The sequence below is a fragment of the Peromyscus leucopus genome, chromosome 4 (genome assembly GCF_004664715.2).
Source record: "Peromyscus leucopus breed LL Stock chromosome 4, UCI_PerLeu_2.1, whole genome shotgun sequence".
NCBI classification, from domain to species: domain Eukaryota; kingdom Metazoa; phylum Chordata; class Mammalia; order Rodentia; family Cricetidae; genus Peromyscus; species Peromyscus leucopus.
In genome coordinates, this window is record NC_051066.1 from 9,263,017 (window position 1) to 9,289,481 (window position 26,465).

General features: G+C 50.8%; 1 protein-coding gene across 8 annotated transcripts; it reads left to right on the top strand.

Annotated features, from left to right (window-relative positions):
• The first annotated feature begins 789 nt into the window (after positions 1–789).
• On the top strand, positions 790–25,571 carry Kyat1 (kynurenine aminotransferase 1). Of its 8 annotated transcripts, none has more exons than XM_037204599.1 (15): positions 790–873; positions 14,799–14,864; positions 15,104–15,162; positions 19,008–19,210; positions 19,294–19,376; positions 22,327–22,476; positions 22,557–22,643; positions 22,880–23,008; positions 23,341–23,461; positions 23,775–23,851; positions 23,944–24,033; positions 24,149–24,335; positions 24,421–24,500; positions 24,958–25,044; positions 25,126–25,568. In XM_037204599.1, the coding sequence occupies exons 3-15, from the start codon at positions 15,110–15,112 to the stop codon at positions 25,189–25,191; spliced, it is 1,413 nt and encodes a 470-aa protein (XP_037060494.1). In that variant the 5' UTR covers positions 790–873; positions 14,799–14,864; positions 15,104–15,109; the 3' UTR covers positions 25,192–25,568. The 8 variants fall into 8 exon arrangements, with proteins under 8 accessions (XP_037060494.1, XP_037060497.1, XP_037060491.1 ...); XM_037204596.1 differs by lacking the exon at positions 14,799–14,864 and adding an exon at positions 12,706–12,864 and having other exon boundaries at positions 794–873; XM_037204597.1 differs by lacking the exons at positions 790–873; positions 14,799–14,864 and adding exons at positions 882–2,830; positions 12,706–12,864 and having other exon boundaries at positions 25,126–25,571.
• Positions 25,572–26,465: the final 894 nt, after the last annotated feature.

The following is a 26,465-nucleotide window of genomic DNA, read 5'->3' on the forward strand; positions in this document are numbered from 1 at the left end:
TAAAGGGCCAGTGAGGGGTGGGGTGGGGTGGGGGGTGCAGTGAGAAGGCTCCGGGATCGTCTGGACGTGCTGGCGGGTGGGTGGGCACGGCAGCCTGTTGGACGCCAGATGATAAAGGACGTCAAATGATTACCGTTTATTATCAGTAAAATATGTGCACAAACCACAATACAGGGTTGGAGATGTGAACCGACTCACCAGCAACGCCTACAGCCTGCTAGCCACTTGTTCCTCCCTCCAAGGGGCCGCGCATCCCTTGGCCCCGCCTTATATTTGGGTCACGTCCATTCCTCAAGAAAATTCCACCTCTTGGGCCAAAATTCTCCTTTTAATTGGTTAGCTGACCGGTGACAGGACCCCTAGCCCGGAGACCGAGTCCCCAAAGCCTGTGCTCCGGCTCCCACAGCAGGGAAATGTCCGGCAGATCCGGAAGAGGGAGAAGTCCAAGGAGAGGGCGGGGGAGCTGGAGGGGGTCTGTCCGTCCAGAGAACGCCCAGGTGGAACCACTGCGAGGGGCAGCGGCGCCCCTTTCTCCACCCGACCCCCTGGGCCGCCGCTCCCGGCCACACGTCACGCAGCCCCGGCCCGCGTTCGCGCTGTGGGTCTTTGGCGCCTTGTTTTGTTTTCCTGTCGCTGTACCGGTTCATAGGTATCCGCCCCGGAAGTGATGTCACCGGGCGCAAATGGGGCTCCTCGGGGGTCGCCATGGTTTTTTAAAGGGAACTTAGCGCTCTTGGCGCCATGTTGCTTCTGGGCGGAAGTAGCGCATCTAGGACTCTGCCTCTTTAAAGGAACAGTGACGTTTGCAACCTTGGTAATGCATTTGGGGTTGCCAGCGATTCGACGAAGCCGCACATTTCTTCGCTGAAGCAGGTCAGTACCAGGTTGCGGTGCTAGGTTTCACCGAGATCGTGTGTTGAAGCCGGCAGGTCCTCCAAAGGGTTCCGAGTGCTGTAGCCCTCGATGCATGTGCGGCTGTTTGTGTGTGGGGTGTAGCTTCGCTGACAGAAAGGCTGGTCCCCCGAGAAAAACTTGCGCGCGCGGTTGGCAGCTCTACACTCATCTGTGGGACCAGACAGGCTAGCTCTCTCTGCACCCACATTCACTTGCCCAAGGTAATCCTGGTCAAGGAGATGAAGACTGCGGTTACGAAGAATTCTCGGCAGAGCTGGCGCCAATAACAGTCTCCTCCGTGGGTTCTTCTGACGATTCCCAGGCTGACAGCAGGCGTGGCAATTGGGTTAGAGTACTAATTTGGGACAATTTCCGAGATAACTTAGATTAAAAAAAAAAAAACTTACGGGACAGAAAGAATAGCCTTCAGCCCTGCTGCCGTTCGAGTGTTCGCGTGCACGCCAGCTTTCTACTAATATGCACACGTTGTTAACTGATGGACTGGCACAAGGGATCAGAGGTTCTGGGTACCTGACAAGGCGAGGAATTTAACTACTGTGTTCACGGTTTGATTGTTGAAAAGAAAAGGATGAAATTATTTGCTGAGCCAATGCCTAGGTTAGGGTATTCTCCTAAAGGTCTTGTTGCTTCCCTTTAATAAAGGAGGAAACAGGTTGGGGGAAGTTAAAGAATTTAGTTAGTGTGTTACAGCCAGCATGGAAAGAAGCAGCTGGAATCTGAGTACAGGGGCGTTTAGCCTGCTTTGGTCTGACCCGTGTTCCGCCAGGCATAGCACAGACATGCAGCAGGAATTGTTGGACAAATGGGGCTGACAGGAAGACTAGCCGAGGAAGAGGGTGAACAGAGGAACAGTGTCAGAGCCCAGGATAAAGTCCAAGGCTCACTGTCCTTTCCTACCCTGGAGTCGGTAGAGCTGGACCATCATCCAATCACAGATATGACCACAACAGTAGACACCGAGTGGCCCCACGTTTTCACCTTTTCATACACATCAGTCCTATTTACCGATGGGTGAGGCACAGAGTTTGGAAAAGGGATTCCCACAGGTCCTCGCTCCCCTCCCACCGACCCACCCACAGGAGGCTTTGAGGCCACCAGGTCTCGCCCTCTGCTTTCTGGGAGCATCGGCCTCTAGTGGTTCAAAGTCTACACAGTAGCTGGACAGACGCGAACTGGCTGTTCCCATTCTCTGATTCTGGGAGCGCAGCTGACAGGCCGTCAGCTCCTGTACTGCAAACCTTTGCCTGGGACGAAGAACCAGACTGGGTGGAGTCTTCTAGATAGTGACTGACCTTTCCTACGTGACAGAGAAGTGTTTAGAATGACTGCCCAGCATTCCCTGAGGGTCCTAGGTGACTGATGTAGTGACATCATCAGAGAAAGGGCAGGTTGCAGACCTCCAGGCTAGTTTCTGCGCACACCATCCTTTATGGCCAAACCTCAACCCCACCTACCACTGCACTTTCCTTCCCTGACCTCAAGACCTGGCTCCTGGTTGCTAATCCAGATGGGGGCGCCAGAAGACCACTGGAGGCTGCACAGCAATGACATGCTCCTGACCTTGCCCACCTGCAGGGACTTGGCAGTCTGTCCCCAGAGCTGCGGTCTTGGTGCTGCAAATAAAGGTGTCACATCTCAGGACAAGGAGCTCTTGTCTTCCTGGTTGTTTTTACTGGCTGAGTTCTCAAATTGCCAAGGAACAGGGACTACCAAGAAAAGAACTGCTCCTTCCTTTGTGGCCCACAGGCCAAATCAGCTTAGCCAGAGAGGGGTCCATTAGGCCTGTCCCAGCAGACATCGGGCCTGAAGGACTCCCGGAGGACCCAGGCCGCCCCTGAAAGTTTCCTACCTCCTTACCCAGGGGAGCAAGTGTGAGCTTGGAGCTTCCTGTCCTTTGCTAGGACTCTGACTTTGGGTAAGTCCCTTCCCTGATCCAACCCTCAGCTCTACCTAGAAACTTGGCAGGCTGTTCTCCAAGGTTCCTGCTGGGCCTACTTCCCTGTAAGCAGAACTGTCCAGGGAGGGGGATTTCAGTTTTGCATCTCTATCCTTACTAAGGGGACAGGAAACAAGCTGCCTGTTGTTTGTCACACCTGGGATTGCCACCAACCCCTGTGGGCTGGGACCCTTCAGTCAGAGCTGCAGAAGTCACTCCTTTCTTCTCAGCTCATTCAAGGTCAAGGGGCCTGGATCTCCATCCTGGGTTCCTTAGCTCTGAGGCCAGCATTTCCTCTGGGAATATTTATAATATGGGACCTCTTTTTTACTGTTTAAAAAAGAGAGGCTAGGCTGGTGGTGGTGGTGCACCCCTTTAATCCCAGCACTCGGGAGGCAGAGCCAGGTGGATCTCTGTGAGTTCGAGGCCAGCCTGGTCTACAGAGTGAGTTCCAGGACAGCCAAAGCTACACAGAGAAACCCTGTCTTGATAATAATAAAAAAAAAAAAAAAAAAAAAAAGACAAAATAAATAAATAAAAGGTGGGGGGCTGGATTCATTACTGAATAAAAGACTTTTGGGGAGAGACCTTGTATCATGAAATAGATTTTTAAAAAAGACATTTTTATTTTTAATAATGTGTGATTGTCTTGCTGTGTGGTTGTGTATGTGTGTGTGTGTGTGTGTGTGTGTGTGTGTGTGTGTGTGTGTGTACACATGAGTACAGATGCCTTTGGAGGCCAGCGGTATCAGATCTTCCTGAAAGCTGTAGTTACAGGCAGTTGTGAGCTGCCAGGTGTGGGTGCCGGGGCCAAGTTTAGGTGCATTGCCAAAGCAGTGTGGCTCTCAACCATAAGCTCTCTCCCTAGCCCTGTTAAACAGGTTTTTGTGGGTTTCAATAACTGGCTTCTTGCTAATTGCAGGTTACCACATGCACACAAGGAGCACAGCATGACATGGGTTAGACTGGTTGGTTATCTGTGGTGCTGAGGATCAAGTTCAGCCCTTGTTCTTGCTGTGATGATTCTCTACCACTCTAGGGATGGGTAAACTGAGCCCACAGGCTGTGCCCTGGGGACCCATGGTCCATAGCTAGCGCAGCAGTGGAGCTGGGTCGTTTCATCTAAGACCAAGCTTCATTTTTTTTTTTAAAGCAATTTTTTTAACTTTTTTTTTTTTTTAAGATTTATTTATTTTGTATACAGTGCTCTGTCCGAATGTATGCCTTCATGTCAGAAGAGGGCGCCAGATCTCATTACAGATGGTTGTGAGCCACCATGTGGGTGCTGGGAATTGAACTCAGGACCTCTGGAAGAGCAGCCTGTGCTCTTAACCTCTGAGCCATCTCTCCAGCCCCAAGCTTCATTTTTTTTCTCCTTGCCATGGCGTGGGGACAGGTCTTAATCAAGCATGACGTCCACTCTCCTGCTCTCTCTCCTGTCCTGCGTGGGCACCATGGTTAGTGTCTTCTCAGTGAGTGGCCATCTTCCGGCCGGCTGAGCCGAGCAAAGAAAATGCAAGCGTTCTTCCAGGGAGCAGAACATTTGAGGAAAGAGTTGGGGTTTTGGGAAAAGGTGAATGGAGAGTGGTATGAACCCTAGTTCGGGTATTGCGGGTCCAGTGGGTGTCGGTCTTTATGCTCTGGAGTAAAATAGGGCAACAGCCTCCCAGCAGTGGTAGTCTGGCTGTAGGACCCCATCCTCACCAGACAACAGGCCAGCTAAATAAAGGGAAGTATTGAGGCAAGGGCGATGCTTTTTTCCCAGTTATTTTACTTAGTCATTTATTTTATTTTATTTTTTGAGACAAGGTTTCTCTGTGTAGCCCTGGCTGTCCTGAAACTCTCTATGTGGACAGGCTGGCCTCAGACTCACAGAGATCTGCCTGCCTCTGCCTGCTAAGTGCTGGGATTAAAGGCGTACAACATCATACCTATTTCTCCCCCCCCACACACACACACATTCTTTTAACGTGTATGGGTATTTTCCCTGAATATGTATCTGGACGACATGTGTGTACTTCTGGTGCAGGCCAGAGAGGATGTTGGATCCCCTTGGTCTAGATACAGATGGTTGTGAGCCACCATGTAGGTGCTGGGAATCAGGCCTGAGGCCTGAGGAAGAGCAATCACTGACTGAGCTCTCTCCAGCCCTGTGGCTGACCTATTTATTTATTTAGGTTTTTCTTTCCTTCTTTCTTAATTTTTAGGTTATATTTTCAGGTTCCCTAGAACTGGCATTACAGATGGTTGTGAGCTGCCATGTGGTTCCTGGGAATTGAACCCAGGTCCTCTGGAGAGCAGCCAGTGCTCTTTACCACTGAGCCATCTTGCCTACTTTGGTTTTTCAAGACAGGGTTTCTCTATGTAGCCTTGGCTGTCCTGGAACTCCACTCTGTAGACCAGGCTGGCCTGTTTGTACCTCCCAAGTACTGGGATTAAAGGCATGTCCCACCACCACACAGCGAAAGACAGAGTTCTGTTTTGTTTGTTTGGTTTTGGTTTTTCAAGAGACTTTATTTTTTTTGAAGCCAGGCTTATAGGCTGGGCATGGAAGCTCATGCCCACTATCACATTGGGGATTTGAGGGATTCAGTGAGTTCCAGACCAGCATAGGGTACAGGGTGAGTAAGACTATCTCAGAATAGCCAAGTAAATACATAGATAAATAAACCCCCACCAGAGGATGGGGGGGGAGGGAGGTTGCTCTTGTCTATGTTGCCAGGAAGCTGACGTAGGGTTGTTTATCCGGGTGAGTGCTATGTGTTTTCAGGCTGGTGACCAGCTTCTCACAGCCAGGTGCCAGAGGTACACGTGTGACCCTAGCAAGCACTTCGTCACAAGGGACTTTTTAGTTCTGCAAATCTCAAAACAGAGATTAGTCCACGGGGCTGCTGTCGTGCTGATTGCCCACGTGCGGTTTCTGGAATGCTACACAATGGACATGTCAGGTGTGTGGCTGCTCCACGCCCTCTCGCTGCTTGCCAGACTCCTTCACAGTCAGCCTCCGTGCACACCAGGGCACACAGTGCACACCCATGCGGATGCACAGCTAGTCATGGTGAATGGCATGGGGTGCATGCCAGGCATCGGGCAGAGCTGGCGCATGTGTGGGTCAGGTCATGTTTATTTTTTTTTTTTTTTTTTGGTTTTTCGAGACAGGGTTTCTCTGTGTAGCTTTGCGCCTTTCCTGGGACTCACTTGGTAGCCCAGGCTGGCCTCGAACTCACAGAGATCCGCCTGGCTCTGCCTCCCGAGTGCTGGGATTAAAGGCGTGCGCCACCACCGCCCGGCTAATGGGTCAGGTCATGTTTAAAGCAAAGAACCTGTATGTCCTAAAGGAAGGGCACCATGGAGGCCGCGGAGCCGGGGCAGGGACCATGGAGGCTTCGAAGTCGGCGCTCAGCCAACTCCAGAGGCCAGGCTGAGGTGGCTCAGCGCTGACGTCAACACTCTCGTGTCAACACAGCCTACTGGACAAGTGTGTCCAGTGCGGGTCAGCAGCCAGGGCACAGCTGACATCAGCACCAAGTTATTCAAACATGCCAAGTGTCCAAGGGTCGTCCACAGCTTCCTGGTGAGGCCCGTGGCCATCCGCTGTCCAGGCTCAGGGAGGTGTGAGTCGGGGGAGGCACCTGCTGCCAGTGCCTGGCCTGACACTGAGGCGGTCTCAGAGTGTGGATGCTTAGGAACCACAGTTTGTAGGAAGGTCACATGATGCCCCTCTGATCCCTGCCCTGGTAAAGCTGTCCCCTTAGTGTACCCGAGCACCTGCTCTGCCCCCATGGCAGCCCTTTTCTGGTGGATGGTTGGTTTGTGACAGAGTATCTCTGGGTGTCCCTGACTAGCCTGGAATTGCTGTGTAGACTAGGTTGACTTTGAACTCACAGAGATCCACCTGCTTTGCCTCCCAAGTGCTGGGATTAAAGGTGTGCACCACCACACTTGGCTCTAATGTATTTATTTACTTATGTATTTTTTGTTTATGTATTTGAATGTTTTGCCTGCATGCATATCTGTCTTAGTCAGGGTTTCTATTGCTGTGAGGGAGCACCATGAGCAAAAAGCCAGTTGAGGAGGAAAGGGTTACACTTCCACATTGCTGTTCATCAATGAAGGAAGGCAGGACAGGAACTCAAACAGGGCAGGACCCTGCAGGTAGGAGCTGATGCAGAGGCCATGGAGGGTGCTGCTTCCTGGCTTACTCAACCTGCTTCTTATAGAACCCAGGAGCACCCACAATGGACTGGGCCCTCCCACATGAATCACTAATTAAGAAAACATCCACTCAGGAGGCAGAGCAGGTAGATCTCTGTGAGTTCGAGGCCAACCTGGTCTACAGAGTGAGTTCCAGGACAACCAGGGCTACACGGAGAAATCTTGTCTAGAAAGAAAGAAAGAAAAAAAGAAAATACCCTACCATTGTGCCTATAGCCTGATGAAATTGAGGCTCCCTCCTCTCCAGTGACTCTAGCTTATGTCAAGTTAACAAAATTCGCCAGCACAGGGTCTGGGCACCATGTGCATGCAGTGTCCACAGATAACAGAAGAGGACTCTAGTCCTCAGGAACCAGAGTTACAGAAGATTGTGAGCCTCCATGTGGGTGCTAGGAACTAACTCCAGGTCCTCTGGAGGAGCAGCCAGTGCTCTGAGACAGCTCTCCAGCCACCATCACCACCCCTTTTTTAAAAATTTATTTTGTGGTTTTGCTCTTTAATTTTTTAGACAGGGTCTCACTTTGTAGACCTGGCTGTCCTGGAACTCACTCTGTAGACCAGACTGGCCTTGAACTCACAGAGATCTGCCTGCTTCTGCCTCTCAAACTGGTATTAAAGGCACAAGCCACCACCACTCTGCCATTTGTAATTTTTACTTGTGTGTGTGTGTGTGTGTGTGTGTGTGTGTGTGTGTGTGTGTTGTGTATGTGTATGTGTGTTTAGGTTTTTGTCAGAGGCCAGGAGAAGGTGTCAGCTCCCCTGGAGCTGGAGTTACAGGTGTTTGTGAGCCATCTGACTTGGATGCTAGAAACCAAACTTAGATCCTCAGAAAGAGCAGCATGCACTCTTAACCCCTGAGCGGTCTCTCCAGGCCCCTACCCCACCCCACTCCTCCACCCTGTAGATTTTACATTCCGTCAGATTCTTCATGATTTTGAGTAAATGTTCAGACTTGTGCTGTTCTCACCACAATCCAGTTGGGACCAAAGTCACTCAGGCTGTGGATATCATTCCTCACTTGCACGCCTCTGTCCCACCCCCACTCCAAGTTCGAAGCCTTGCTTTGGATAGAGCCTGGATCCACTACTACCACACAAGTGCTCTACCCAGAAACCACGTCTCCAGCACTGTGCTCTAATTTTTTTTTTTTCCCCAAAAGTATCAGGAGACTTGGAAGATGGCCCAGTTGGTAAAGTACTCGGTGTGTAAGCCTGAGGCCCCAAGTTTGATTCCCAGGACTGGTGAAAGAATAAACCTGGCACACCTGTAGTGCCTCCTGGGGAGACGGAGACAAGGTGGACAGCTCCTGAGGAATGAGACCCAAGGTTAACCTCTGGCCCACACACACACAGCCACACACTGCTCCTGGGCACTCGTAAACATGCACACTGAGCACACAATCACAAATCAAACTATATGCAAGTCTGTAAGTCCCCAAAGCCAGTGTTTATAATTTAGTAGAGCCTCTTGAGACATTCTTGAGCATAACCATTCATTCGTAATAAGCAGCCCGCATGGAACTCTTCTAAGAAGAGTGAGTCACAGGAGTCCAGATTTAGTTAAATAACCCCGGCTCTCAATGACACGGTTCAGATGTCAGTAAGCGTATAATTGTTCATCACCAGTCGCTGTGTATGTGGACTTTGTAGTTCGTTCCTCCCCCGATCTCGATGGGAACGGCAGGTTGCAGAGTGGCAGGTTGCATGTAAGTGTCAACCAGTCCCGTCGCGTCCCGGCCTCCCGTGTCGGACACGTGTTGCTGAGTCACTGTATTCCTCCAGGGACAGGCAGTGAAGCATGCTCTCACCAAGTGATGAAACCAGATAACCCACGTAGCATCTCACAAAGTGGATCATCAGAAGAGAGTTAGCCCAAAGAGACACAAGTGCAGTCGAGCAAGGGACCCGGACACGGCAGTCACATCTGCTGACCCTGCAGGGACACTGTAGCTGTCCCTGTTGGAAAACTTCCATCTGCAGGGAGGGAAACTTCCAAAATGCTCCCTGATGGAGAGGTCCCAGAGAAGGGCCTGGAACCTGCCAATCAGGGCTCCACTGCTGAGCTGCACACCCGGCCCTTACGTTTTGTTGTTGTTTGTTTGTTTGTTTGTTTGTTTGTTGTGACAGGGTCTTACTAAGTAGCTTGGGTTTCATCGAAACCCATATAATGATTCTGGGGCTGGCAAGATAGCTGAGCAGGTAATGACATCTGCTGCCAACGTGGATGACCCGACTTTTATCTTCAGAACCTACATGATGAAAAGAGAAAACCCCCGAAAGTTGTCATCTGATGTCCACATGTGAGCTGTGGTACACTTAAATACACACCAACATGGATGATAAATAAATGAGTAAATAAATGTGAATCATACTTAAAAATACAAACTCATGATCCTCCTGCCTCCAACTTCTATCTATATAAAATCTCTCAAACAAACCAAATAATCCCTTCCTGTCCCCGTCCACATCTGGTAAGCAGTCACCTCTGCATTGGCTGGGTTCTAGATTCATCTTATGAAAGGGATCATGCAATGTGTGGTCTTGTGTGACTGGTGTCTTTCACTCAGTGTAACTGGATTTTTCTTTGGGGTGCCAGCTTATAAATAATGACACAGAGACCTATTATTAATTGTGAGAGCTCAGCCTTAGCTTAGGCTTGTCCCACTAGCTCTTACACATTAAATTAACCTGCTTTTATTAATCTGCATTTTGCCATGTGGCTTTCTACCTTTCTTTTCATATTGCCCATGCTGCTTCCTCTGCATATGGCTGGCAATCCACATTTCTTCTTCCCAGAGGCCTCTCTGTCCCCAGAAGTCCTGCCTAACCTCTTCCTGCCTAGCTATTGGCCATTCGGCTCCTTTATTAAATCACTCAGAAGGCACCTTGGCAAAGGCACATTTCACAGTGTAAACAAATACTCCACAACAACCTAGCACAGCATAGGTTCATACAAATTAGAGCGTGTGGCAGTAAACTTCACTGTGTCTCGTGTGACTGCAGTTTACTTAGCCATTGATGAACGTTTGGGGGTTTCTACATGTCTTTAAAAAGATATAGCTGGGTGGTGGACGCCTTTAAACCCAGCACTCGGGAGGCAGAAGCAGGTGGATCTTTGTGAGTTTGAGGCCAGCCTGGTCTACGGATCGAGATCCAGGAAAGGCACAAAGCTACACGGAGAAACCCTGGCTCGGGGAAAAAAAAAAAAAAAAGATATATTTGCTAGGCAGTGGTGGTACACACCTTTAATCTCAGTACTTGGGAGGCAGAGGCAGGTGGATCTCTGGGTTCAAGCCCAGCCAGATCTCTAGAGTGAGTTCCCTGCATACAGTGCCTGTGAAGGCCAGAAGAGGGCCATGTATCTCCTGGGACAGGAATACAGATGGTTGTGAGCCACCATAGGAGTGCTGGGAACTGAACTTGAGTCCTCTGCAAGATCAGCTCTTACCCACTGAGCCATCTCCTCAGCCGCCTCCTCTACCTTTTGACTGTAAAGAACAATGCTGCCATCGGGCAGAGGTGTAGCTCAATGGTAGAGCTCATGCTTATGTGACAAGATCCAGTGTTCAGTCCCCAGCACTGCAAAGAAGTAATAACGTTGCTAAGAAAGGCTCTTGACAGATCTTTGCTTGGACGTCAGTTTCCAGTTCTTTAGAGTACGTCTGTAGGCATGGGATTGCCAGGTCACAGGTAAATCTATGTCTGAAGTCATAAAAATGAAATACTTAGCTGGATGTGGTGGCCCATGCCTATGATCTTAGCATTCAGAGATCACAAGTATGAGGCTAGCCTGGGTGGCAGCAGTAAGACCCTGCTCAAAAAAAAAAAAAAAAAGTGGGGGTGGCAGAAAGAAAAAGGGAAAAGGGAAAGAAAGAAACTGAAGCTGGGGGTTGGGAACACCAAATTCGTTCTTTTCTCTAGAGCTGTTGTAAAGAGAGATCTCAAGCCGGGCGGTGGTGGTGCACACCTTTAATTCCAGCACTCGGGGAGGCAGAGGCAGGTGGATTTTTGTGAGTTCGAGGCCAGCCTGGTCTACAGAGCGAGTTCCAGGAAAGGCGCAAAGCTACACAAAGAAACCCTGTCTCAAAAAAAAAAAAATTATGCAAAACAATTTGTAATGTGATGTGTGCAAGCATGCGCATGCATACTCGTGTGTGCGTGTGTGCGTGTGTGTGTGTGTGTGTGTGTGTGTGTGTGTGTGTGTGAGACAGACTCTTACTATGTTATAGTACTGGCTGGTCTGAAGCTTGCTATGTGGACAGGGTGGACTCATAATTGTGTCAATCCCTCTTCCTCTTCCTCCCCGTGTTCTGTGATTATATGCCCATGCCAGCACACCTGGCTCAGTTTTGTTTTGTTTTTCAAAACAAGATTACTCTGTGTAGCCCTGGCTGCCTTGGAAGTCGCTCTGTAGACCAGGCTGGCCTCGAACTCATAGAGATCCATCCTCCTGGCTCTTCCTCCTGAGTGCTGGGACTAAAGGCGTGTGCCACCACTGCCTGGCTTTGACTCAGTTTTTTGCCTTTTAAAATCCTGCCCTTTCCTCCAGTGCTCAGAACACAGGCCAGTTGCTCCGGGGCCCTTGTCTCCCGGTATTGCAGCTCATTAACAGGCTGAGTAAACACCTTTTGCCTGAGGGTGAACTTGGGCGTCATTTCGGGCTAGTGTTAGTGTCCAGTTGATCTAGCAGCATTTGTTGAAGATGGTGTCTTTGCCCATTGAATGATCTCAGCCTCTCTAGGGACGGACAATCACCCACAAACACGAGAGTCGATTTGGGAATTGTTGGTTCCCATGCAATGCTCTGCATGCCTGTCCTTCAGTTTATTACTGTTATTTTATCTTTTGATCCCTTCAGCTCTGCTCTGTAGTGAGCTTTGAAATTGTGTGCTGTGATGCAGTCAGCCTTTTCAGAGTAGTCTGTTAGGTTTTATGTTTGCTGGTGGTTTTTCGGTTTAAGGTTTTTTGTTTTGTTTTTTACTTATATTTTAGACAGATCTTATTCTACAGCTCAAGCTGGCCTAGAACTTGATGGTCCTGTCTCTGCCTCTCAAGGGCTGGGGCTATACACATGCACCACCACATAGCTGCCCCCCAGCCTTTCTTTTTCTTTACATTTTATTACAGATGGTTGTGAGCCACCATGTGGGTGCTGGGAATTGAACTCAGGACCTCTTAACCTCTGAGCCATCTCTCCAGCCCCTCTTTTTCTTTACATTTTATTAATGGAAGAAGTGGAGTTGCTTGCTTATAGTTTGTCCGTCTGGGTTTGTGAGTTGTAGCTCTGTGGTATCACTTACCAGGTTCTTCAGTCTCGTGGAACAATACAATGCTGGGCGTGCGTGCGTGCGTGCGTGCGTGCGTGCGTGCGTGCGTGCGTTTCCAGAACTGGAATGAACATGAGTCTGGGTTGATGCTCTCTGTGTTATTAACCTGTCAGTGACTGTCACCTGGGTCACTTTGCCCTTGGAGGCGATTTGAATTTTAAAGGGTCACTGTGTGTGATTGAGGTGACTAAGGGGAAGAGTCAGGCAGTAAAGCACCTGGCACCAGCCTGGTGCACGGTGACACTTTATTGTTGTTGTTAGAACTGTGTGTGTGGGACTCAAGTCCCTAGCTTGGAGCCATTTTCTGGCCTAGGCTGTCTGCCCTTCTCCTCTACCCCTGGAGGGGAAGTCTACAGTGCCTGTGGATCTGGGAGGCATGTTCAGGAGCTCAGCAGCCATCTCAGTGCACCTGGTGTGGCCGCTCTGGGGAAGGAAGGCTGGAGCCTCACTCACCCGGTGTTTGCACCAGACTGTAAGTGTCCAGCATGGCGCTCTACCTCATGCACGGCCCTGGGGTCCCTGGGATCTGGCTGGGTCCTGCCTCTAAAGCTATGCATGAGCCTGCTCCTCCAGAAGCCACCCCAGCAAGCTGTGCTGTCACCACCCTTGGGCCTGCTTCTCTCTTCTGGAACTCAGCCCTGCATGGATACTCGGTTTGTCGGCTGCAGCCCGCCCACCCATGGTCCCAGCCCAGCTGATAGTACACAGTGGGTGCACAATACATCTTGGTTGGCTGATTGTGTTATACACAGCTCAAGAACACCACCAGTCTCTGATTTATCCAAGTACTGACTGCCATTTGCAAGGGCATCCTCTTGAGTCCTCCAAGTTTGTGGAGTTCCGATTATCTCCCTCCTTCTCCAACCCATTTGATTCCACTAATTTCTGTTCATCTGTAGGTTTGTGCCCTTGTGCCCTGCACCTTCCACACCTCCCCACCACAACCTCCCTTCCCTCATGCCAGCCTGTCCCTCAACACTCTGTCAGGCTGCCTTCATTCATTCATTCATTCATTCATTCATTCATTCATTCATTCTCTTCTCTTCTCTCTCTGCTCCACCCTGAGTCCAATAGTCATTCCACACACTTGCCTTCATGCCGTTGTCCACAGGGAGAGGTTCTGCTGCTAGAGGGATGAATTTGGGAAATGATAATAAGCTGGAGCTGTGAGTTATGGACAGGCTCAAATTCAGAACAGATACGGTGTGAAGTATGCAATTGTTAGAATCAGTCAAGAACCAAAAAAAGAGCCAGAAATGAAAGTCAAGGCCTGAGAGGTGGCTCGTCAGCTGCAGGTACCTGCCACCAATCCTGATGACTTGAGTTGGGTGCCTGGGGCTCACACAGTAGGAGCTGAGACGACTCCTGCAAGTTGTCCCTGACCTCCACACACCTGCTGTGACAGGCATGTGTACCCCCACAAAATGAACAAACTATAATTTAAAAAATGCTAAGCCAGGTGTGGTGGTGCACACCTTTAATCCCAGCACTTGGGAGGCAGAGGCAGGTGGATCTCTGTGAGTTCCAGACCAGTCTGGTCTACAAATCGAGTTCCAGGACAGCCAGGGCTACACAGAGAAACCCTGTCTCAAAAAACAAAACAAAACAAAACAAAAAAACTCTAAAACCCAATCAATCAAATAAAGTGATCTCTGTACAAATCAGAAAACCAAATATAAACTGGGAAGTAGAAAAGCAAAACCAACATACCAAAGAAAATCGCCCCTGACATTTTGATCATACTGAGGTGGTCTCCTCAGGGCCGTCCTCTTGTAAGCTTGGTGGTCGCCACTGTGGGTGCTAGCCCAGTGACACCTTCCAGGAGTCAGTGGAGGGGCAGGGCAAAGGGCTGGCAAAGATGCTGTGTGCCAGGTCCCATCTCGTCCCCATGCCCAGGACTCTGAGGCTGCCGAGAAGCCTTACACACCACACATGACCTAAGGCTTCTCCAGGGCAGGGCCTGGTGCCAAGATTATTGCCACAGCCGCTGTGACAGATTCCGCCGTAGCTTCTTCTCTGAGCCTCTGTGCCTCATGTCTCCATGTGCTGTGTGCAGATGAGCTTACCAGCCCTGGTGGTAGCTATGGGAACTCAGCAGATCTTGACCCACAAGCATGATCTTCGACTAGCCGCAGCAGGTGGCCTCCACGCGTTGGGGTCACCTAGCACCGCTCCCTCCTGGGCCTAAGTGAGCAACCCTCTCACCAGAGTCCAAAATTAGCCTGGAGTCAGCAGCCCTGAGTCTCAATCAGTTTGCTGTGTGACCTGGAGTACACTACCCGCATGCCCACTCCAAGCTCTCGTCTGCTCAAGGAACCAGCCAGATCATCCTAAGTGTATGTACACTAGGATGACCTTTGCCAACACAAGTGACCATTGTCCCCTCCTCACATTCCTCTTCCTCAGCCCTTCTGGAATCACCTGTAACCTGGCTGTCAGGGCTGTCTCTCAGGACACACAGAGTCAGCACAGGTACACTCTACCCTCACAGGCCCCTGTTAGTGTGTGGGAGAAGATAAAAGGGTGATAGAGCCCGGCCGGAAGTCAGCAAGAGCAGTCTGGGAGAGCAGGTTCCAGCCAATCTGGCTACCTGAGCCTGGGTCTCCACCCATGCCAGGAGAGCGGAGGGCGGGGTTGTGACCGTAAAGCCACTGTAGGGTTGCTCACACTCCACACGATTCTCATATTGGACTTCCCTTCTCTGTACCCAGCTCACCATGGCCAAACAGCTGCCGGCTCGAAGGCTGAATGGGATTGATCACAACCCCTGGTGAGCTGACTTTTGGGTTGGGAGGTGTCTGGGTGTCCCTTCTCCCATGGGCTTACCATCCCTGATTTGTAGTAACTCAGTGTAGCCAGGATGGGTAGTGACAGCCGCAGCACAGGAGAGACAAGACCCAAGGTAGCAGACCAGCCTTAGGTCTCAGCAGCCCCCTGCTTGGCTGTGATGCTGAGCAGGAGACACACTGGTTCAAAATGGAGATGATTTTACCTCCTTGAAGGGCCTTGTAGACTAGCAACAGCCTCAAATCAGGCAGCAGGCCATGGCTCCCACAGATGTTAACTGATCCTCTGCTCCATACCTATGGCTTCCACACATCTGGGGATTCAACCAATTGGAGACCAGAAGCATTTAAAAAAAAAAAAAAATGCTTCCTTGTGGCTGGAGAGATGGTGGGCGAAAGTGTCTGTGGTCTGTGCTAGAGTCTGCATTCAGATCCTAGTACTCATATTCCCACAAAGCTGGGCACAGCCATGCCTGTTTGTAACCCTAGTGCCACCAGAACAGAGACAGGGGGATTGCCAGGGCCTGCTCTTCATCACCCTAACTCCAGGTTCAGCCAGAGGTCTTATCTCGAGGGAATAAGGAGAGAGGCATAGATCAAGACACTTGCCCAGCTCCTCTGGGTTCTACAGGTAGGCTGTAATACAGTGAGGGAATGGACTCGGAAGGGGAGCAAGAACAAGCAAGCAAGGAGCAAAAGGTCCCCTCCACGTCCTTATACAGGCGCGAGCAGAAGGTGTGGCCCAGACTAAGGGTGGCTCTTCCAGCCTTGAAAGATCTAGATTAAAGGTGGGTCTTCCCAGGTCAAATGATGTAATTAAGGGAAAATCCCTCACAGGTGTGCCCAGCCACTTGGGTTTTGGTTAATTCCAGATGTAGTCAAGTTGACAACCAAGAATAACCATCACAGTGCAGAAGCATGCACTTGACCCTCCCAGCTACTGGAGAGGCTCTGGGGTCACCTGAACGGAGGAGTTCCAGGTCCCTGAGCAACAATGGAACCTTGATTTTGGGGGGAAATGCTGGGTATGAAGACATGTACTGTAATCCTCATGCTCTGGAGGCAGAGGCAAGTGGATCACCACAAACTTGAGGCCAGCCTAGCTACAGAATTCCAGGTCAGCCAGGGTGCAAGTCAACACCCAAAGCTTAAAAGACAAAGCCACATACAGTAGCTCATGACTGTATCCAGCAGTCCAGAGGCAGAGGCATGTGGATCTCCATGAGTTTGGAATCTACCATGAGAGTTTCAGATCAGCCTTGATTATACAGTGGAACTCTTTTTCAAAAGCAGACAAGGGGCCAGAGAAGTGGCTCAGTGGTTAAGAGCCGTAGCGCTCTCGTAAAGGATTGGAGTGTGGTTCCCAGCAACCACATCGGGTGGCTCACTGCCTACAACTCCAACTCCAGGGTGTCCGACACCCGCTTCTGGACTCTTGACACCCATGTGCTTGTGTTCACATACATTAAATATTATTTATTTTTTTTAAATTCACATAAATTTAAATATTGAATACACATAAATTAAATATTTTAAAAGATTAAAAACATTTAAATAAATAATTGGCCAGATATGGTGGCATATGCCTGTAATCCCAGCACTCAAGAGGCAGAGGCAGGAGGATGGTGAATTCGGTGCCAACCTAGGCTTCATAGTGAGTTCTAGGCCAGCCTGGGCTGCAGAGATAGATGCCATCTCAAGGGGAAAAATGTTTTGGATTTTGGTTTTAGAAGAAGTGGGGACCACCTTTCCTTTAGACTTCCTTTACAGGCAGCGTTTGTATTTCACAAAGTTCCTCGGATGCCCTGTGGCTGGGAACCAGGGAGCCAAGCCCGGGGGTCCTCCCAAGCCTCGCTCGCTCTCCTTCTGGGTCACACTAGACCATGCGTCTTTTAAGTGGCCGGGCAGGCACCACAGCTCAGCTATAGTTAAATGAAGTCCTGCCCTGAAAGACCACAAGAAGACAGTCACAGAGACACTCTGGGGGCCACACACCAAGTAGTGATATAGCTAAATCTCCCCCAAACTCTGGGGGCCACGCACCAAGCAGTGATAAAGCTGATTCTCCAACAGACACCTTTAGATCCCCTTACCAAGCATACCTGATGTGTTCTGTCCATGGTCCTGCCATGGCCCACACCTGGGTTTAGATGCAGTACTGTCCACTACAGATCCAATCCCAGACACACGTTGTAGTCTGTGGTTCTGACTATTTGGCTGTTAGTTTAGGGGCTGGAAAGATGGCCTATTCAGGAGAGTGATGACCTCTCCAGCATCTGTAATCCTGGCACTGGTGAAGCAGAGACAGGTGTGTATCAGTCTCTTTCTTTTGGGCCACCAACCAGCTCCCAAATCGTGACAGAGACTAACTTAGGCACATTTCTGGCTATATATTTATTTATTTATTTATTTATTTATTTATTTATTATGTACACAGACAAGGGTGCCAGATCTCATTACAGATGGTTGTGAACCACCATGTGGGTGCTGGGAATTGAACTCAGGACCTCTGGAAGAACAGTCAGTGCTCTTAACCTCTGAGCCATCTCTCCAGCCCACTGGCTAGCTCTTTTAACTTAATTTAACCTCTTTATCTACCTTTTGCCTCGGGGCTCGTTACCTTTCTTCTGTATATCTTACTTCTCCATTTCTGGCTGGCTGGCGCCTGCCTGGCTTTGGCCCCAGGCACATCCCTTCTTCTCTCCTCCTCTTGTTCTTCTCTTTGCTTGCTCTTTTCTTCTATTTATTCTCTCTGCTCAGCAGCTCCGCCTATCCCTCTCCTGCCTAGCTATTGGCCATTCAGCTTTTTATTAGACCAATCAGGTGCCTTAGGCAGGCAAGGTGAAACAGCAACACATCTTTACATAATTCAACAAATGCAGCAGAAACAAATGTACCACATCTTTGTCTAGTTAAAATAATATTCCACAACACAGGTGGATCCCTGGGAGCTCTCTGGCCAACTGGTCAGGTTCACATGGTAGAATTCCAGACCAATGAGATATCTTGCCTCAAACAAAAAGGTAGAAGGTGTTGGAGAGGTGACACCCAAGTTTGTCCTCTGACCTTCACATGTACACACACACACACACACACACACACACACACACACACACACACACACTTCCTGATCCCCTTGACAGCCTCGCAGGGTCATTTAATTCAGCAGAACAGTGCAAAGACTCAGAGAATGTACGAATGTGCTCTACTGACCTCACCAGCTTATTAGGGAGGCCATTGCCAAGATCCAAAGGAGCAGGTTGGCACTGCCTGGCACCCAGCTCTGTGTCCTCGGAGTGACCCAGAGCACAGTGAGTCACACAGGCCACCAGGAGGTGATGTGAGCCAAGTGTTTCACATTGTGCTGGGGACAGATACAGTACAGGTTAGGAAATCCCTTTTTGGCCTCTGAGTCACGCATCACCACGGCCCGTTCAGTAGGCGCCTCTAAAGTATAAGGCAGCATCGCATCGAGGGTGTGGCTCAGGGGTGGAGCTTTGCCTCGCTTGCTCTCCAGCACAGTGGGGAAGGAATGACAGAGCGAGAGGGTAAGATGGGAGAGGCCGTAGCAGGAGTCCCTAACTTGCCAGTCACATGGTTTTGGATACAAATGTTTCTTACCATGGCATGGCCAAAATTTGAAGTCTCCTGGGTTGAGCCATATAATTGGTACAGGGCCTGACACCTTAAAATAAAATACCCCCAGGTGGGGGTAGAGATATGTTACCTGTCTTTCTAGCGTGGTCTCATGCATGTTCACCCTGCCCTGCAGACAGGCAGAAACATTCCCGGGAGGCGGCCTGGGGGCTCACTCTCTGTTTGTTGCCAGGGTGGAGTTTGTTGAACTGGCCAAAAAGTATGATGTCGTGAACTTGGGTCAGGGCTTCCCCGACTTCCCACCTCCGGACTTCGCTGTGCAAGCTTTTCAGCAGGCCGTCAGTGGGGACTTCATGCTGAACCAGTACACCAAGGCATTTGTGAGTCTCCTGCATCTCCTGAAGGTCCTGAAGGACAGGCACCAACACCACATAGGTGACAAGGCTCGTGGGGTGCAGCCCAGGAGGTTGAGTTCAGCATTCTCCATTACTGAGAGGCTCCTGTGTCCTGTGCCTCAGGTCCCAGTGCAGAAGGCAGATCGGGAACCCTTCACGATCAAAGCATCTGGTCCAGCCTGGGAGGAAGGAGGACGTGGAACATGGTAGTGGGAGGGGGAGCTTCTAGGAGGAGGTGATACCTCGGCCAACCCCTGAGAGATGGGCTGTTGATTGCATTAGACTAAATCCCAGCTGCTCTGTAAGGGCCACACAATATATACTTGCCAACATTGGACTAGAATAGTGCCTTTTTGGAGGGGAGGGAGTTCCGAGACAGGGTTTTTCTGTGTAGCCCTTGCTGTCCTGGACGCACTCTGTAGACCAGGCTGATATAGTTGGATTTTTCTTTGGGCCACCAACCAGTTCCCAAATAAAGAAATGGAGAATTATTATGAATGCTGGGCCTTAGCTTAGGCTTGTCCCATTAGTTCTTTTAACTTTATTTTTTTTATTTTTATTTTTTATTTTTTTTTGGTTTTTTGAGACAGGGTTTCTCTGTGTAGCTTTGCGCCTTTCCTGGAACTCACTCTGTAGCCCAGGCTGGCCTTAAACTCACAGAGATCCTCCTGTCTCTGCTCCCAAGTGCTGGGATTAAAGGCGTGTGCCACCACCGCCCGGCCTTAACTTTATTTTTTTTGCCCCAGGGCTTTTTACCTTTCTTTCATTCTGTCGTCCTACTTTTCCTGCTTCCTCTGTTGCTGGCTGGCCGCGCCCCCGCCCCCATGTCTCTCTTTCTTCTTTCTTTCTTCCTTGAGCCTAAATTCCTCCTCCTGTTTAGTCTCCCTGCCAGGAAGTCCCACCTATGCCTCCTCTCTTGCTATTGGCCATTCAGCTTTTTTAGTAGACCAATCAGGTGTCTTAGGTAGGCAAGGTAAAACAGCAACACAACTTTACATAATTAAACAAATGCAACACATCTTTGCATAGTTAAACAAATATTCTGCAACAGGCTGCCTCTAACTCACAGAAATCTGGCTGCTTTGTCTCCTAAATTCTGAGATTAAAGGCGTGGGCCACCACCACTGCCTGTTTTTTTGTTTTGTTTTGTTTTGGTTTGGTTTTTTTGAGACAGGGTTTCTCTGTATAGCTTTGTGCCTTTCCTGGAACTCACTCTGTAACCCAGACTGGCCCCGAACTCACGGAGATCCGCCTGCCTCTGCCCCCTTCGTGCTGAGATTAAAGGCGTGTGCCACCACCGCCCAGTGCTATTTTTGTTATTTTTAATGATGTGTGTATCTGTATGTGGGTATGTGCACATGACGGCAGGTGCTCTGGAAGGTCAGGGGTGGCAGACTCCCCTGGAGCTGGAGTTACAGGTGGTTGTGAGCTGCTTTCTATGGGTGCTGGGAATTGAACCCAGGTCTTCTGAAAGAGCAAGATATGCTCTTAACCACTGAGTCATTGTGACTGGTTTAATAAAGAGCTGAATGGCCATTAGCTAGCAGGAAAGGGTCAGGTGGGACTTGTAGGGAAAGAGCTCTGGGTGAGAGAAAGGAGAAGTTGCCAGCCAGATCCAGGGGAAGCAGGATGGGCAAAATGGAGATGAGGTAACGAGTGTGTGAAAGCACGTAGATTAAAAATGTGGGTTAATTCAAGTTATAAGAACTAGTTAGGGGCTGGAGAGATGGCTCAGCGGTTAAGAGCACTGTCGGCTCTTCCAGAGGACCTGAGTTCAATTCCCAGCAACCACATGGTGGCTCACAACCATCTGTAGTGAGATCTGGTGCCTTCTTCTGGCCTGCAGGAGTATGTGCAGACAGAACACTGTATACATAATAAATAAATCTTAAAAAAAAAGAAAGAAAGAAAGAACTAGTTAGGAACAAGCCTAAGCTAAGGCTGAGCTTTTATAATTAATAATAAGTCTCCATGTCATTAATTGTAATCTGGCAAAGAAAGCCCAAAGAAAACATTGCACCCAACTTCTGGCTTGGTAAAGACAGATCCAGATAGAAAAAAACCCTCAAAACATGTTACAGTGTGTTTAAAAATGTGCATAAGCTTAAAAAAGAAGAGAAAATGGGTATAGACAGTCATAGAAAAAATAGTTTATAAATAATAAGATAAAATCTTAAAGAGAGAATAAAATAATATAAAAAGGATAAGAAGAAGGAGAGAGCCAACTAAATGTCCTCTGACCTCCATATGTCCACTGACTTCCTATGATACACATGGGCACACACACACAATAATTTTTCTTTGAGGCAGCGTCTCTTTATGTAGTCCTTGCTGTCCTGGAACTCACTGTGTAGCCCAGGCTGGCCTCAAACTCACAGAGATCTGCCTAGCTCTACCTCCCAAGTGCTGGGATTAAAGGTGTATGCCACCACTACCACCTGGCAAATTTTGTTTTGTTTTGTTTGGGACAGGGTTTCTCCTGTTAACAGCCTTGGCTGTCCTGGAACTTGCTTTGTAAATCAGGCTGGCCTCAAACTCACAGAGAATAGTCCTCCTCTTCTTCCCAAGAGTTGGGATTAAAGCATGTGCCACCACTGCCTGGCAATTTCTTTTTTAAGGTTTTTTTTTTTTTTTGAGACAGGGTTTCTCTGTGTAGCTTTAGAGCCTTTCCTGGAACCCAGTCTATTATAGCCCAGGCTGGCCTTGAACTTACAGAGATCCACCTGGCTCTGCCTTCTGAGTGCTGGGATTAAAGGTGTGCGCCACCATGCCCGGCACCTAGCAATTTTTTTTAAAGGAAAAAATGTTATTCTTGAACCTCGTGTTCTATAACCTTTGTTCCTCAGGGAATGCACCCAAATAAATAACCTGAGGCTCCAGGGCTGCTGGGGGTGTGGGTCAGGTGAGCACAAATGTACCTTTTAAACACACAAAGAAGTGTGAGGTTCCGTTGTACTACAGATGAAGACAAACACCATGTCAGGATCTCCCCACATCCCAGCTCTGGGTCAGACTCCATGACCAAGGCTGCTGGAGGAGATACAACAATTCAGCCCAAGAAAGCTGACTTTGCTAGAAAGTTCTTGATGGCCTGGGTGCAGCTGAGTTGAAGGAGACTAGGCTGATCCTGGGTGCCTGACCCTGCTGTCCTGGCAGGGTTACCCACCACTGACAAAGATCCTGGCAAGTTTCTTTGGCAAGCTGCTGGGACAGGAGTTGGACCCACTCAAGAATGTGCTGGTGACAGTGGGTGCCTATGGGGCCTTGTTCACAGCCTTCCAGGCCCTGGTGGACGAAGGCGATGAGGTGAGAGGTGAAACCTGAATGGGGTGGGATGAGCTAGCTCAGAGCAGTGCTGACCCCTGCTAATCTGACCCTTGAACCAGGTCATCATCATAGAACCTGCTTTTGATTGTTATGAACCCATGACCCTGATGGCTGGAGGTCGACCCGTGTTTGTGTCCCTGAGGCCGGTAAGGAATGCTGGGTGGTTATGGGTTGGCTAAGGCTGGTAAGGAATGCTGGGTGGTTATGGGTGGTTGAGGGACCCAAGATCTGAGCTGGGCTAGATCCTAGGGCATGGGACAAGGCTGGGAAGGTGTGGAGGTGGAGTCCAGAGCAGAAAGGAGAGAGATGGAGGCAGATGCATATGGACAGGAGTTGCTGTCAGGAAAGTAAATACTGCTGCTTGTCCCACCTCCTCTTGCAGAGCCCTGCTCCTAAGGGACAATTGGAATCCACCAATGACTGGCAATTGGACCCCACAGAACTGGCGAGCAAGTTCACACCTCGTACCAAGGCTCTGGTCCTCAACACACCCAACAACCCTCTGGGAAAGGTACCAGGGGGTGCATTCAGAGACTTCTGCAAGCTGTTTCCCTTCTGATCACGTGTGAAATGGGAGGGTTGTATGCCTTAAACCCAACCCTCCCTGAGGTGCTAGGTGCATGGGCTGAATGTCTCACCACTTTCTGGTGGTTTTGGAACAGTGACTTGACCTCTCTGTACAGTGGGATCCAGACCAATCCCACAGGGTCAGTATTGCAGAGCTGGTCAAAGGGGGCGTCCAGAGGAGCCTTAGGACCTGGTAGGGTCTTGGACTCTACCTCTGAGCAGGCTCTGCACTTGGGGACTGTCTCAGCTGCACACCCGTGACCTTGGATCCCACAGGTGTTCTCTAAGACAGAGCTGGAGCTGGTGGCCGACCTGTGCCGGCAGCATGATGTCCTGTGCATCTCTGACGAGGTCTACCAGTGGCTGGTCTACGATGGGCACCAGCACATCAGCATCGGTGAGCTGGGCCTGCCGCAGCTTCCCCTGGACACGTGAGCAGGGCTTGAGCCCAAGCTGGGAGCAGCCTAAGCCTGGGGGTCAGGACCCAGGGCTGTGGAACTGTGCCCTGGTGTGACCATGGGCAGGGACTTCCCCTCCCTGAGGTCTGAGGAGTTCGGTAGCATCTGCTTCCTGAGGCTGTGAGGGGCAGGAAATGGAATGGGTGCTGGCAGCAGCTTAGAGGGTACCAGTCCTCAGTTGAGAGGCTTGTCCCTGGGTCCCCTCCCTCCACCTTCCCCATTTCAGCATTTGCTCTTCTTGGCCTCGGGCAGCCAGCCTCCCTGGCATGTGGGGACGAACCCTGACCATCGGCAGCGCAGGCAAGAGCTTCAGTGCCACCGGCTGGAAGGTAAGTGTGGTCACTTGGCAGGTGACAGCGTGGGAGGATTAAGAAAGGGCGCCTCTGGCCCCGCGTCCCTCACTGACTGTGTTCTGGTCTAGGTGGGCTGGGTTTTGGGTCCAGATAACATCATGAAACACCTTCGGACTGTGCATCAGAACTCTGTCTTCCATTGTCCCACCCAGGGCCAGGTGAGGAGGGGAGGAAAACACCCGGTGAGGGTTCGAGACATGGCGAGAGGGAGAGGGGCAGTGAAAGCCCCTAGACCGGCCACAGCTGACCTGTCCTCCCATCTGCCTTGTCCAGGCCGCCGTAGCCCGGTGCTTTGAGCGGGAGCAGCAACACTTCGGACAACCCAGCAGTTACTTCTTACAGCTCCCACAGGCCATGCAGCTGCACAGAGACCACATGATCCGTAGCCTGCAGTTGGTGGGCCTCAAGCCCTTGATGTCCCAGGGCAGCTACTTCCTCATTGCAGACATCTCAGGCTTCAGTGAGTGGCACTGGCCAGGCCACTCGGGATGTGGGGAGGTACCAAAGTTGGCTAGGACTCAGCATGACCTCTTCTGTTGCCGCAGAGAGCAAGATGCCCGACCTGCCTGGTGCTGCGGATGAGCCCTACGACAGACGCTTTGCCAAGTGGATGATCAAAACCAAGGTAGGCTGGGCCTCTTGTCAGGGCCAGTCGGTGGAGATGCACAGGCCGTGCCCTGGTCCAGGGTGTCCAGTCAGCGGACCGTTTCCATGACTCCGGATGCAAGGCTGATGGCACAGCCCTTTTCGCTGGCGCGAAGAGGCCATGCTGGCCCCAGGAGTCCCTGCCCTTCTCCCAGCCGGGCCGTCTCTCCTACGCGGTGAGGGAGGGTCTAGGCCGTTTGCTATCATTGCCTGCGCAGACTACTGAGGTTCAAACTTAGCTTTCCCCCAGAGTGCTGCAGTCTCTCCTCCAGTCCCTGTCTTTCTCTGCACCCCGGGAGGAACCTAGTAGAATGCCCTGGGGCTTCTCTCCTGACCATCGCCGCAGGTGGAGGGGCACCCTGAGCCTCTACTCTGTCCCCTGAGCCGATGTCTCGGGTCTCAAGGCTCTATGCACACATGGGCTTCCTCCTCCCCAGGGCCTGGTGGCCATCCCTGTCTCCATCTTCTTCAGTCAACCCCATCAGAAGGACTTCGACCACTACATCCGCTTCTGTTTTGTGAAGGTGAGGAAAGGCTGGGAGAACCTCGATGGGCCTGGCTAGCCACCAGGGAGGGTGAGAGAAGGCTCACTGTGTGTCTTGCAGGATGAGGCCACACTCCAGGCCATGGATGAGAGGCTGCAGAAGTGGAAGAGAGAGCTCCAGTCCTGAGGCTCCTCAGCCCTCCCCACACAGTGGGGCTCAGCTGGGCCGATCCCAGGGATGGCACTAGAGGGCCCAGCTCTGTGACTGGACATGCTTCCAGGAAAGAGGCCATTTACTTGGGGGTTTCAGCAATCTTTCCCCATCGTGTCTGGACTGCTGTCTTGGGTTGAGCCTCACTCTACTCCTCTGTGGGTTACTTGAGGGTTGTGGTTATTTCTGGCCTCTCTGCCTGAGATGGAGTACCAGGCCTGGAGTCCCAGCCTCACCCCAGCCTTAACTTAGCCCTGCCGAGGCTCAGGGCTCTCCGTCTCTGCTCATGTGACTTCAGGACATTGCTTCTGGCTTGATTGCTTTTGTTCCTAATAAAGTTTTAAGTTATTAGAGCCCTCGAGGCAGCCTCTCTCTTCCTCTGGACCTGCCTGCTGAACAGAGCTTGGAACAGTTTGGAAGGGACCCCAGAGAACCTCAGACCCCACACCTTCACCTTCCCTATGAAGTGTGTGTGTGTGTGTGTGTGTGTGTGTGTGTGTGTGTACGTACACGGGGAACTTGGAACTCATCTGAAGTCACAGGGCTTGTTCATGGCAACCCAGACTCTCCACTGTCTGCTATGTTCCTCACCCGCAGAGGGTGCAGGCTGAAGGCTGGGTTAGGGTGTTTGTGTGTGGGGATGGGGATGGGGGCTGGGAGACATCTTCATAGGAGTTCAAGGACAGCCTGGTGTATGCACAGAGGTAGGAGGGGCAGCTGTGAGCAGCTCCACTGGTCCAGGCTTACCAGCAACTCCCAACAGTCTGCTGAGGAGGCAGTGTGGGGGGAGGCAGTGTGGGGGGAGGCAGTGTGGTGGGAGGCAGTGTGGGGGGAGGCAGTGTGAGGGGAGGGCAGCATGGGGGGAGGCAGTGTGCGGGAGGGCAGTGGGGGGGGCAGCATGGGGGGACAGCGTGGGGGGAGGCAGTGTGGGGGAGGCAGTGTGGGGGGAGGCAGTGTGGGGGAGGCAGTGTGAGGGGAGGGCAGCATGGGGGAAGCAGCATGGGGGGAGGCAGTGTGCGGGAGGGCAGTGGGGGGGGGGAGGCAGCGTGCAGGAGGCAGTGTGTGGGAGCCACTCTGGCCAGTGAGTGCTTGACCTAAAGTGGAAGTGAGGTTGGATTTGGCCAGGGGTCTTAGACAGGCCTGAAACTCAAACTTGTGAACCTCCTGCTTCTGCTTCCAGGGTACTGAGATTACAGCACGTTCCACACCTGGCAGAGAAGTGGGATTTGATCCCAGTTGTCTCATTAAAA